Raw genomic sequence first — 14,243 nt, forward strand, 5'->3', positions numbered from 1 at the left:
ATATATATATATATATATATATATATATATATATATATATATATATATATATATATATATATATATATATATATAAGCTCTGACTTGTATTATGAGTATGAGGTCTGGTAGCTGCAAAATTTTTTTTTTTTTAAATGCAGCCAATGCGCTTTTAAACAAACATTTCAAACTATTTACAGAACAATCAGGTGTTCTGCGTTAAATTTGATGCCACACAAATTATTTGTGCCACTCCAAAAAATAATTTCTGTCCACTATGAGATAAAGGAGAACAACAGCCTGATACCTGCAGTCCTGACAACAGGAGATGTATCACTGCTGTAACACCTGTAACATTCAGCAGTCGCCTCATTGTTCTGACACACACAACAAAACTATTGACTACACTACACACTCACTTCACAAGATTTGCGCTAAACGTCTCAAATCTCTCACATCTCAAAACGCCGCCGTCACTCCTAAAACTTCCCCCTGTTTCTTAACAACTAGATGCCACGTTGCCATATCATTTTTTGATTGGTCGACATGGACGAATGTGAAAGGGTGGGGTTTTTTGGTTTTGTTTTTGCTCACAGGCGGAGAGTGCTTTCGAGCGTTTTCCTTATAAAACGATATAAACAACGATAGTATTCAGGAAGAAAACCAAACATTGCATATATTTTTATCATAACTTTACATGGCCTATCAACACAAAATCAAAACTGGTATAAAGTCCACACTTTTTCCATCAATTGTTCATCTGTCCTGCTCACATCTCCAATGGTTGTACACGTTGTCATTAACTTTGCTTCACTCCTCATCAGCCACGCCGCTTTGCTAGCTAAAACACCGGTGTAGGCACATAAGGACGCTGTCATAGCCTGTCAACAACGTTGATTAGCTGCATATATACGAATGTGAATCGCACATGGCTGGACTATGGGATAAGGTGGCATCGTTCTAATCCCATACGGGAGCAGCCAGTCACTTACTGACTAACACTGCAAAACAGAATTGTTAAAGTTTTAATTTTAATTTCAATTCAGGTTAGATTTTTTTTTGTGCGCAACGCAGATTTTCTGTGCACAGAGACCGTGCCAGCAGTGCGCAATTGCGCACGTGCGCAGCTTAGAGGGAACATTGGTCCTGGCCAAACTGAAGGTTGGTCCTACACAACTCAAACTGTTGACATTGAATCAAAAGCAGGGGCCACAGGATAGGAACAAAAGCTGTTTTGTTTTCTGCAGAAATAATGCCTGTACCACAGCATTAACATCTAGATGACTTTACTGATAACAGATCATTAAAAGCACCCAAATCAACTGCCAGATTTTTTTTTTTTATTATTTTCAATTATGAAACATCACATCCTTCCACCGCTCAGTTCACAGCTGGTCATGTTTTTGCTGGACATCACCGATTTACATGTTTTTGTTATAGTCAGTAAGGCTGTTATAGTTAATGACAGTTATTAAGTGACCTTAAATCCAAATATCGCCGTTTGTATGCAGCTATTCAACCAAATCTTTAGTTGTCCAATTTTTTTAAATGACTCTCTTGAAGCTGTATCATAGTTTTAAATAAACCAATTCATATTTTAGGATATTATTAGACATTCATTTTGCATAAGGCTGCCGGCCAGCTGTGCAAGGCAAAATAAAACGCTTTGAAGGGAATGATTGTGTAGCCCGCGTGCATATTCACCGACACAGGTTGTAGGACTTATAATAGCACGTCAGTGTGGGCCCGCATCTTAAATGGAGGTAACAGGTCAGTTCCAGTAATGTGCTATGCAGTTGCGGGGGAGGACAGGTTTGGAAAATTTGACCCATGCAGGACACGAGTATTTGGTCTTTGCAGACTGAAATGATGTAAGTTCTACATTTATTTGCATATAGAGTGGGGAAATGAAATCCAATCAAAAGTGGCCACTCAAGACACATGTGGAGATGCATTCTAATGCCAGGTGTGAACTGGTGTGCTTAGAGCTGTCCGCTTTGATCAGATCTCCCAAGATGCATGTTAATGCCAATTCTGAACAGGGTTTTAAAAGCTGCTGCACATCATTAAGGCAGTGCATTAATGTGATTTAGATAGGGTTTATCTTTATAAGCCATTAGGTATTGGTGCTGAGGGTAGTTGGACTACCATCTGAATGTATAGTTATTCTAATATTTAATGTGTTTGGGGGAATTGCAAAAAATTCCTGGGATGACTGGTGACTAATGAGGACTGGATAGGAAGCAACACTAAGCTGCTGGAGTTGTTTCATTTTAGTTGGTCTTTCTTTAGTTAAAGCTGCAGATCCTACAGGTGATATTTCATAGTCACTGATCTTGATGATTATTCACTTATTAAACCTTGACCACTGGAGCTCTATCATGTGCCTAGTGAACACAGAATATTCAATAAGGGCTACCAACACCAAAGTACATTTTTGAAACCAATAAAGAAACATACTTTTTTACCATTAAAAGCCACTATTGCTTTAACTTGTATCTCATTTTTAAACAGCAGTCTATCTATGCGTGTGTTATATGGCAAAAACCCAGTTTGACTGCTGTTGGTTCAAATCCAGTCGAGTAAATCAGTTTAATTTTGAATATGCTGCTGCTCTCTGCCTGTAATGACTGGTATAATTATTTTTAATGGTGTGGAAACCTCTTAGTAAACAGAGTTCATACTCTGGATTTGTGTCCACAAAGCAAAGTTCAGCCACGTGTTACAGTTTCAAAAAAGTAGCTACTGTAAATAATTACCGACATTTATTTGTTAAACAGTAAATATGGACGTATAAAGTGTGAAAGAATGTGGATGTTTCCTTTTTTTATTTGCTTCCCCCTACATTTTTACCAAAAAATTTACCTTTTGGAGGATAAAAGCCCACAGCTAGACAGGTACTTTGTACAAGTGCATTAAATTTGAACTGTTTTCAGTCTGTCTTTGATCCTTTAAACAATGCTACAATCATCAGTGAATTGTTTCGCAGTAAGGACCTCACGGCTTCCTACCTAACACAAATCGCGTGTTTGATCGGGCAGAAACACGACTGCCAGGGAAAGAACCCCGTGGCTTTTCTCTGCACCGCCTGGGCAGCTCAGTTGGTGGATTGTTTTAATTAACTTTACTGTATCTTTAGCTCAGAACTAGTGTAATACATCTTTCTGAACTAGGCCTTTCTTAGCATCCATGTCCATCTACTCTCATTAGTTCTTGGTAGAGATCATCTTTGAGATTTTTACATTTTGAACTATACTGTATTTGTCAAATATACTGCTTTTGTGAGATAGTGGTTGTTGCTATAGTTACTGCAGCTAGTGGTTAAGAATACAGAGCCCAGTGGCTGAGTTAGACAAAATGGCAAAAAAGGAAAGGACTGTTTTTTGCGGTACTATGTCTCGGTGTGCACCTTATTAGAGACAAATGAGGCAATTTCTTTCCCTATTTACAGCATGCAGTATGTACACAGTATATTACATACAGATAGACAGCACACTTACAGCTATATTACTTGTGGGCAAAAGGCAAATAACATCATTCCATCTGTTTCTTTCCTTTCTCCAGATTGACTGGCCAGCTCCGCAGGACAAGAAGAGGGAATGTGTTGCCAAGGGCAAAAACAACCAGGTAATGTAGAACTCAGTTGACATGGCTGTTGGGGTTACCTGCCTTGCTCAAGGGCAGCACAGCAGTAGTTTCTAAGACAATCATTTCTAAGAGCATGAAAATATTACTCACTCCTCTACTCACTCAATTACAGTTTATCAAACCGGTCTGGGATTTCAGACTGGAAAGCTTCCAGTCATTACATTAGCACACAGTGAAAGTGCATCTTCCAGACAAGGTCAGCAACTTTTAAAGTGGTTCAGTGTGTGTGTTTTACGTTAAGCAACAAAAGAGATACTGAAGTCTTTCTCCAACAATGATGGAATGTTATGAAAAATTGGTTGCACTGCAAGGCAACCTGCTTTTATATAACCCATTTTACAATTATGTTATAACAAACACAAGTAAATAAAACACATTTTGTTTTTTGTCAAGGGTTGAATAAAAAGATTAACAGTAATCCTGTATCTGTGTGGGAAAGTTACAGTACATGTAAACAGCAGCTGTTTAGCTTGGCCTAGCACTAACAGAGGAAGTGGAGGGAAACAGCTGACATGATGCTATCTACTATTGTGTAACTGTGATTTTACATGGGTTATTTCTTATGTTACTAAACAACCCAGTATATAACATGTCTGTGGTTTATTTCATATGAATTAAGTAGGCAACAAACAGCTAGCGTGTTGGCTAGCTAGCTGTAGAGGAGCTAACAGGTTGTTTCCAGGCTATAAATATGACAAGCTAAGCTCACCTCTGGCTGGCCATACCTTTATATTGATGAAGACAGACAGACTGCAAACCACTGTAAAGCAATTTTTGTTGTTCTTGTTGTTGTTGTTTTCAAGAGGGTGGAGTGCTAGCAAGGTAAATTCATCAACTCTATAATTGGACTGCGCAGATCCCAGCTAGTGCCTAATAGCCTAGCACACAAAAAATACTAGATTTTCCATTCACCACAACTGGAGCACAGGCAGATCATTTTAATTAAAAATGTAGGAAGGTCATGCTGAAGGGTGCAGCCACCTTTGTCAGCATCCACCTGTTTGTAAAACTGTCCAGACACCTTAAAATGTAAACATTTAAGGCTTTTATACAACTTAAAAAGGTGTATTAAAAAACAATACTATGTACAGTTGTTATGCAGAAGGAATTACTTAAAAAGTGCATCAATTTTTGTACCAAACTGACAGATTGTAAGTATTTTTCCATCTGTTATAAAACTGGGCAACCTTGGAGCTATGGAGAAACTTCCAAGTGGCCACTAAAGGAACTGCAGTTTGGGGTTTTTACTTTTTTTTTTTATTTACTTCTTCAGTCCCCAAGGTTTTCCATGATAGCGTTGTCTTCTTACCTATTTCTTAACAAAAAGCTATTTTTAATACATGCATTTTTTCTTGATATGACATATAAAAGATGTAATGCAGTAATCCCAAACAAACCTCAATAGGTCTTTTGGTTTTTAAAATTTTGTTACAATTATATTCAGCACTGTAATAATACTAAAATTCAGCATCCTCCAGTTCTCACCACCAGTTATGGTACATTTGTAAACTGTGTAAATTGGTCCCTGCTAGCTCTGCACTTTAGTCTCAGCAAAAACCTCTCACTGCTTAGGAAGCATGATCTGCAAGAAGTCATGTTAAATATTTTATAGAAGCACACAGCGCTTTTTGAAATAAAGCTAAAGCTTCTCTTGATCAGTCGTAACTTTTGATGGGATTTAAAGGAGTAAGGGCGTAATAGTTCACTGGAGTGCAATAGCAGCAGCAGTAGCACTTCTTTAACTAAAACGGCCTCCAACTGAAGTAAAAAAAAAAGAAAGATATTTTTATATGCTTAGAAATTAGTGCAACTGGAGATTTAAAAAGACTCAAGCGATTTTAAATATTCATTAGAACCTAATGCATACTCAAACTTTACCTTCTGAAGATTGAAAACTCCTCTTTCTATAGTATGCTGGGCTGTGATGGGGAGAGTTGTAAACATTCATTTTGTTCTTCATCTTTTATTCTGCTGATCTACTTTAGGAGCAAAAAATATCTCAGTGCTTTCATGTGTTAATTTACTTACTACGTAGGAATCACCATATGGCATTTAAAAATGCCCGTTGTTACATTTAATTGGTTTTCTTTTTATGTAGCATTGTAGTTTGATGGAGGACTATCTGCCAGACACATCTCATGCTACATCAGCGACCGCATTGAGCTGAAAACCTAAATTTAAAAACATCACATTGCTCATATTACTGCCTCGAGACAGAGATATTGTTTTGAAGCTCGTTTGAGGGCAAGATAAACTTGGTGTACTGATTTATTTACTACAGTAGAATGACTCATGTGTGAGCGTCTGTTTCCATTTCCATTCAAAGAGCTTTATTCTTCGTCACAGTGCAGACAATAACGGGCACTTCCCATGAATGATTCTGATATTTAGACACATCTTTTTTAAATGTATCGGCATCTTTCTCATTTACTTTAATGATTCTGTTGTTTCACCACCTTGAGTGTATCCTAAATTGGGCACTGGACTGTCACGTTTATATTGACTGATATCAAAGTAAATCATCAAAGTAAATGTAGGCCGATTTTGCACCTTCTTAATACATGAATCTTATCTGGAAGCATTTTCAAGTTTGGTGAGGATCCAGAAGAATTCACAGCAAAGCTTTGGAGTAAAGCTAAATCTCAGAGGATGTGTTAAGTATTCTGAAAGTCTTTGTGGTGGAATAGGTTTCTCCCCTTAGCCGAGGATAAAACTGCTCTGATTGCCTTTCAAATAACTCCTCGTCACTCTCTCACAGACCGAGTGTTTCAACTACATCCGTTTCCTCCAGAGCTACAACCACACGCTCCTCTACACCTGCGGCACCTACGCCTTCCAGCCCAAATGCACTTACGTGGTAAGTACACGTGTAGCTCCCTAGATAGCAAGTCACAGCGAGCCTGTGCTGACAGGTGTCTACTTGAGATTTCTGCCACCTGACCTGAGGCAAAGACCACTGTGTGACAAAATAAAAATAAATGCAATGGAAAATAAGCATCTCAGGCAAAGGTTAGCCCAACGTGTGAAGGCCCGTGCGCGTACACGTGCACGCATATCGTGTGACATTGATGCAACAAGACAACATGGTGAGCTGTGAAGATCTGGTCCTTGCAACGGACAGACAGTCCTTGCAGCTGTGCAATGTAGGTCAATACGTACTGATGATCCTCATTATGTGCGTGTGAATCTTTGCACGTTTGCAGAATGCAGATTCTTTTACCCTCAACGCTGCAGCCCTGGAAGATGGGAAGGGAAAATGCCCGTATGATCCCGCCAAGGGGCACACTGGCCTTATAGTGGGTAAGTATAGCCATGTATATATTCATGTATGAGTAATAGTAGTAAAAGTCTTTGGATCTTCCTGAACAGATTTAGGATTGTTAAAGAATCACTTTATCCCAAAAAGCAAGACAAATCCCTAGGTGGAAATTCATTGACTTCTATTATCAACAAAAACACACAGTCAGCTTCTGTTGTTCCATCTCAGCAGTTTGTATACTGAAGGGAACAGCCCCGTAGTTTTTACAGCTCTAAAAGAAGCATTAAATGTCCATCAAATCTCGACAAACTGCTCATGCAGAATTTCCCATCTGTTTTCTCGCCATACTGTTGCTCTGAGAGTCCAAAAGTCCAGTTTAACTTGCACGCTGCATTCCCTTCACTGCGGACAGCTTCAGTGAACCTACAGGCGCCCATTCACCGTCCTGCATTTGTGTTTCCCAGCTGAACCACTGACCCTCTCCCATTGTAAGCCGGTACAATAGTCACTAAAAAAGAATGAAACTAAAGCTTGCATTTTGTTGGTACAGATAAGGAGCTGTACTCGGCAACACTCAACAACTTCCTGGGTACAGAGCCAGTCATTCTGAGAAACCTGGGCCAACAGCATTACAGCATGAAGAGCGAATACTTGCCTGCTTGGCTCAATGGTAAGATTTTCTTTTTTTTAATCAACACATAAGGCAAAGAAGAAAGAAATTATGAGCCCACAGCTGAAGAGGAAAGACAGGGTGGGACGAAAAAGAGAATAGCAGGAGCAAAAGTCTTTTGTCCTGGGAGATTCTCACATGGATCCGGCTGCTGAACGATGCTTCAGATATTTAGCAAATTCTAAATAAATTCTAATATACCAGAAAATATTAAATTTTCTGTTAAAAGTCAAACCATAATCTGTAAATTAAGGCTGTAAATAAAAATGTGGAACAAATGAGGCCAAATATAAAACACAATAAAGATGAACTACACAACAGGTTTCTGCACACTGTTAGTCTGTTAGTCTTGTAGGTAGTTATTTATATATGTGTAAGAAACCCGCTTTTCACCCTGTGTGAATCAATCCCAGCTGCTGTGTTCAGAAGAAAGATGAAGAAAAATGTCAAGTCATGCATACTTTTGTTTGAATTAAACTATAATATTCAGTCTTTTTCCCCCAAGTTACAACATTACTGACAAATTAAACTTGTATTCCATTTTTTAAAAATCACAATAGAGGGAGATAACATTCACTTCCTTTTAACAGAGTTTCATTAAAAAAAAAAAAAAAAGAGCAGGAAACATGCAAAAGAACAAGAGAAAGAGAACTGAGTTGCAGGAAATGAAGACCGCGCCTGGGCTGCAGCGAAGGACGTTATCTCTTGAGGGGGGGCTGAGTGAGGGGAGTGGAGCCAGGCACTTGGACAGAATTGAAGAAGAGAGGAGAGGATGAAATCACAGCAGGAAAAAATATGTGATGGAAAGACAGATATGAGGATTGCTGATGAAAAGATTGAGGGACTGATGAGGGGAACGGAGGAGGGAGAGAGGGAAGAGGAACATACAGCTGAGGCAGGGCTTTGGACTGATATGTCCATTCATTATTCATGCTAATACAGAGCTTTTATTAAAAAGCAGACCTGCAAGGAAGCAAGCCTCATCTTAATTTAAGCAATTCTGACCAGCCTAAAAGCATTTAATTGGCCTGGGTTTCAGCTGAGAGTTGTAGTGTACTGTGATGATTTAAAAGGTGGCTTCAGAGGCTTTAATACTGAAAACACCAGTCCATCTGGGGAACCACAGTGTCCTTGCAATTTAAAAAAAATACACGTTTGCATAAAAATTGTAGAATTTAAAGCCTCCAGCAGCTCGAGTCCAAAACTGTCTGTATCTGCCGTTGCACATTCAGAACCTAATGAGGAGTACAATCTGAGAAACAGACGGTGTTTAAAGAAAGTAAAAACGCACAGGCACGCATGCACGCAAACACACACACAGCCGCGCACAGAAAATGGACCATTAACAAAAAGGTAGAGACACAGAGAGTAAAAATGGCTGAGAAGAAGAAGAGCAATGACAGAAAATAGACAAAGAGGTGAGAAAGGGTGTCAGGGAATGAAATAGAGGTGTCAAGCTTTTGTGCTTACACCTGTTTTTGTTGTGATTCAGTCCTGCAGGGCGAGGCTGTCTCCGTGTTTCCATGTAAATATCTGATTCTGATTGTGTGTGTTGCATGTGCAGAGCCTGACTTTGTGGGCTCAGCCCTGGTGAGGGAGAGCAGCGGCAGTAAAGAGGGCGACGACGACAAGATCTACTTCTTCTTTACCGAGCGAGCCATGGAGCTGGATTGCGACACCGAGCCCAACGTGGCCAGGGTGGCTCGCGTCTGCAAGGTAATGCCTGACGCAGCGGATAATCAAAACTGATCCCAGAACAGATTCAATTAAGAGTCTCCTAGTAGCGCCTTAACCTGGCACCTGTGGGCGTTTATTAATTGGGAAAAACACAAACTCATTCAAACAGTAATCAATCTGTAAGTGCACAGGGACGGATTTGACTGCAGAATTGTAGTTTCATGCACACTTGACTGGAAATCAGCTGTTTTCCATTTTCTCCAGCTGTTTTGGCAGCTGTTTCTGAGCACTTAATAATGTGAGGCAGCACTTGCTAACAGTTACAGGCTTCAGCTGGAGGCGCCCATATAAGGAAGCAACCAACAGAATTGATTGAAATGATAAACAGCATATAGAGTAAATATATCGACTATGCAGAGTTTTCATTATAGGTACAAATTGGAAAGTGGTTGTTCACTCAGATGCATTAGCAACTCGCCACTCCTCCTAGCAAAGCAGTGATGAAAAATTTATACCTCCACAATACCCTTAACCCAACCTTGTCAAATAAAGAGTAGTGGTCAAATCTCATCAATGACTCCACAGCAGCTCATGTTGTCATTGGTGCAGCATTTAAACTGATAATTAATTATGATTAAATTTATGTAATAAGACCTGTTCACATTGATTTTGTCATTAGTTCCCTTTACCAAGGACTATACTCACAAACTACAATGAGCCTGAAGGTAACAGCGCATGGATCAGTGTTAGATATATTGCTAACATTAGCTAATTAGCGCTTGTCTTTGCTTTGATAATGAAGAATTTCTTGTCACAGTGTCACAGAATTAGTGACTCAGATAGACCACTTTCTCGGGTATATATGTGCAACTGCTCATTAATGACAATTATCTAGTCAGCTAGTCACATTGGAGCAATTCAGCGCATTCAGGCATGTTGGCATGGCCGAGACGACCTGCTGAAGTTCAATTTGAGCATCAGAATGGAGAAGAAGGATGATTTAGGTAACTCTAAGCATGGCGTGGTTGCTGCAGCGAGACCGGGTGGTCTGAGCGTGTCCATCCCTTTATGACCACAGTGTCTCAAAATTCAAATGGCCTCAAATGGCCTCCAACAGAGCACCTTTGGGATGTGGTGGAGATTCTCATCATGGATGTGCAGCCGAAAACTTTGCAGCAACTGTGTGATGCTGTCGTGTCAACAAAGAATGTTTCCAGTATCTTGTCGTTGAAGAGTTAGGGCAGTTCTGAGTGCAGAAGGGGCTCCAACCAAGTACTACCAAGGTATAACTAATAGAGTATCTGGAGAATAAGTATTTGGCTGCCTGTTTTTTTATATGCTTTCATCCCGATGGCGCTGTGTCTGCATCACAAGACCTAAACATTATAAAAGAAGAAGTGAGTCAGAGCTTTGCCTTTGTAGTGACTAAAAACCAGAGTGGATGCTGTATGAAGATCACAAGTGCCCAGATTTTGCAGTTTGTTCACATATCTGTTTATCTTCTAGAACTGCTTTCACAACACAAAACTGAGCGCACACAAATGGGTAGAGCGATAACGTGGGAACCACATCTGTTTACTTAAATGAACTTTTTCTTTAGAGGCTTAAAAGCTCAGTAGCAATCATAAAACCTCCAGCTCAAGCATCAAGAGCACATTTAGTCAATGCCAAACCTCCCAAGCAACCGGCATACAAGTTTGAATTAAACAGCATTGCTCTGTTTATGTGCATTTGAAGTTTTCATGATCATATAAACATGTTCTGCTATAAAAATACTGAAAAAACCCACAACGTCTGCACAAAGCCAGCTGTTGCGTGTTTTTGTAACAAGAGCAACAGAACTTCAGCTCACTGCCAGTTTACTAACAATGTGCTACACAGAGACAGTTGCACTGACATAGATGTATTTGGTAATTAATGCATTCATTTGCTTAATGAATGGCCTCATTAGGACAACTGATTAGGTTTGATACACCACAGTGATTATGGCCAGACACAGACAGAGGTGATTTCTGCTATGAGGCGAGTCGGCGAGAGTTGAGACGTTCAGTTATCGTTACAGAAGTAGAGTGTCACGTTACACTTACTTATGCTGCCACGTAATCTTAGCATCTTTTAAACCGGGCAAACTATAAAAGCTGGAGACAGATTGCTTATAGTCGATGGAGATGTATGTAATTTAGTGTTGAATATATGCTCTTGTTTATGGGAAGCGCCCTTTAATGTCTGCGAGGATGAACAATAAAGCTCTCTGAATGAAATTAGAAACAGATGCTGTTACATGATGTGTACTACAGCAATGAATAATTCAGCACATTCTGCTTATACCCCTATTACAGCAGGAGCACAATATCTATGTCTCATTGCTATAAAATGAGCATTTTTGTGTTTTCTTTTTTCTTTTTTTCACATCTGCAATCACTGAGGACAATAAAAATGAGAGGAATGAGGCAAATGCGTCTCTTTTGCGCCCACAGAGCAATACAGAAATAGACCGCTTGTCAATATAGATTCCATTTTTATTGTAAAAGTTAATATTGTTAGTGCCTTTATCTTCAATTTTCTCGGGTAGACCTGAACATCTCAGGCTATAAAAGCTCTTTCAGATCCTTTTTTCAACATGACAGAAGCTCAGTCAGCCAACTGATGCGAAAAAAATTTCGTATGTATATTCAGAGTAATTACAGTGTATTTACTCGGATGATATTTGGCTTTTGTGGGGTGAAGGCGAGGCCAATGAAATGCAGAATTCGTGGCAGCCTAACAGGAAGGAGAGAGAGAGGCCAGCCACACAATACTTTGTCACGGTAGATCCTTGAGTTTTGGTGTGTCTAAGAACTAAAACGTATTCAGTGTTGTGTGTGTAACAGTGGGCACCATTTGGTAACCATGGCGATACTTCTACATTCAGCATGTGACTGTGGGGCTTTTACCCGGATAAGAAAGCAGAGGGCTGCTGTGTTGGTATCCTCTGTTAAGATCGTTAAATAGACACAGTAATCATCCCACAGTATTTCCACAGTACATCCTGCTTCTGCAGACTTGTTATTAACTATCATGTACAATCGCTTAATAACAATCAATAGGAGTCATTTCTTGATAAGCTGCTGGAGCCATCAGAGAACGTGCGTACATACAGAGAGTACTATACTAAAGTAAAGAAGTAAAGTTTAGTATTTAAAACTAAAATTCAAGAATATATTTTTTTTTTATTTCAAACAGTTAAAAAAAAAACTCTTTGGTTTTAATCAGCTACTTGATTAAATATCAAGTGGAAACTGAAAAATCCTCTCTGAACATGTTTTAAAACGATTAAAAATAAAGTACTCTCTTTCATCGGATCAGGTCAGATCGGGTCTTTTAATTTGATCATTTTCAGAGAATCTTTGAATTTCTATTAAGAAAAGAAATGCCATTGTCGGTGTATGTGCACTGAAGTTTTCACATCACATCAGCTGGATCTGAACTAGGCAAAGCAAGCATGCTGTCACAAAGTAACTGCAGTGCTTAGTCATCTCAAAACGAGATTAAATGTTCCTTGCTTCAGAAAACGAATATGAAATCCGTCCACTGGTCCCAAACCTTGCTGTTATTCGTATTAAGTCATATTTATGTTTATATTAAAGTGTTACTGAATGCAAACAGTGGGTTAAAAAAATAAGCATTAAAAAAATCCTAAAATAATAATCGTTAGTCATAAATAAGATTTGATTTGTGCTCTCTCTCAGGGCGATCTGGGTGGAACCAGGACCCTGCAGAAGAAGTGGACCACCTTCCAGAAAGCCCGGCTGGAGTGCTCCCTCCCAGAGCGTCACGTCTATTTCAACAACCTGAGAGCCGTCTTCACCCTGCCGGGGCAGGACTGGCGGGGGACCACCTTCTACGGCATCTTCCACGCTCAGTGGTAAGTCGGAACGACAGCGGTGCAAAAGAGACCGCAGACATCACTTTGTTTCAGACTAAAACCCAAATAGATGTAAGTTAATTGCCACATATGCTATCAGCTGTCATCTGCCAACCTGTCAGCCTCTTACTCAAACCAATGGTCACTCTGACAGGATGGCTCTAATTATGTACTTTGCGTGATTAGGTATTTCCTGCGTAATGAGGCCTTTAGCTGACATTAATGTGAGTTATTTTGAGAGAATACCAGTTGAGTGTCCCTGAAAATGTTTTACTGCTTTTATTAGAGATTAAACGTCTCGTGGTTTTAATTTAGCTTTGAACGATGGTGGGTGCATTCTCCAAACATATTACATCAGCTTGTCGAGCATTCATTTTCACGGCAAGACAAAGGTCTTTAAAATCATGCATGACTCCAAAGTGATCGGTCCAATCAAAGTATTTATATATCTTGTTTTAGCAACTGCTTTATTTTATAGGAGCAGAAATCCACCCTGAGTAAATCAGAACACACACCGTGCTGTTGTCCACTCGCTGCTGTTCATTTCAAACACAGTGGGATGAAAATAAAGTCATTTTGAGCGCAATAATTAAACTACAAACTGTTAATTAAAAGGGTGTTGACAGTCATGATTCAGTTGTGAGAAGTTACTCCAGCATTATTAGCGGAGTAAAGACGGCTGTTTGTTGGGCATCACGGCAGCGTGTTAATGAGCTACTAATCAACAAAGAAACTGGAGCGAGGGCGGAAGGTTGTCCTCAGAAAGGAAAGTTGGAAATGTTCTCTGTCTCCAGGCAGCGCCCTTTGATGTGAGTCTTTTGTGCTCTTCAGTAAGATATCATATCGCAAACTGAACCGGCTTTGAACTTCCAGCTTTGTTTCTTGCTCGGAGTTCCTTCTGCTGCTTGAAAAGAAAAAAAAGAGCCTAATCCCCTCGGTCTTTCTGTGTGTGACTTGCTGGGGTTTCCTTAAAGCCCCCTGGCTTTGATAGAGATAACATTAAGATAATTGGACATTATGTAAATGATGACTCGGGAGCTCAAGCCATAATGTGACTGAATAGGGCTGCGTTTTAACTCGCTAAGACATCGGCGCTGTCCTTTGGT

The 14,243-nt window shown here is 39.6% G+C and overlaps 1 protein-coding gene across 1 annotated transcript in view; it reads left to right on the plus strand.

The window, feature by feature from the left end:
* Positions 1–14,243, plus strand: part of sema4c (sema domain, immunoglobulin domain (Ig), transmembrane domain (TM) and short cytoplasmic domain, (semaphorin) 4C) — a 111,665-nt gene that overhangs the window by 80,579 nt on the left and 16,843 nt on the right. The window contains exons 5-10 of the mRNA XM_084947562.1: positions 3,544–3,606; positions 6,386–6,484; positions 6,831–6,927; positions 7,437–7,556; positions 9,121–9,272; positions 12,962–13,137. Coding sequence (XP_084803688.1) covers positions 3,544–3,606; positions 6,386–6,484; positions 6,831–6,927; positions 7,437–7,556; positions 9,121–9,272; positions 12,962–13,137 — 707 coding nt within the window. The remainder of the gene's footprint in view (positions 1–3,543; positions 3,607–6,385; positions 6,485–6,830; positions 6,928–7,436; positions 7,557–9,120; positions 9,273–12,961; positions 13,138–14,243) is intronic.

The sequence above is a fragment of the Perissodus microlepis genome, chromosome 12, assembly GCF_051167445.1.
Source record: "Perissodus microlepis isolate ML-2025 ecotype Zambia chromosome 12, ASM5116744v1, whole genome shotgun sequence".
In the NCBI taxonomy this organism is placed as follows: Eukaryota; Metazoa; Chordata; class Actinopteri; order Cichliformes; family Cichlidae; genus Perissodus; species Perissodus microlepis.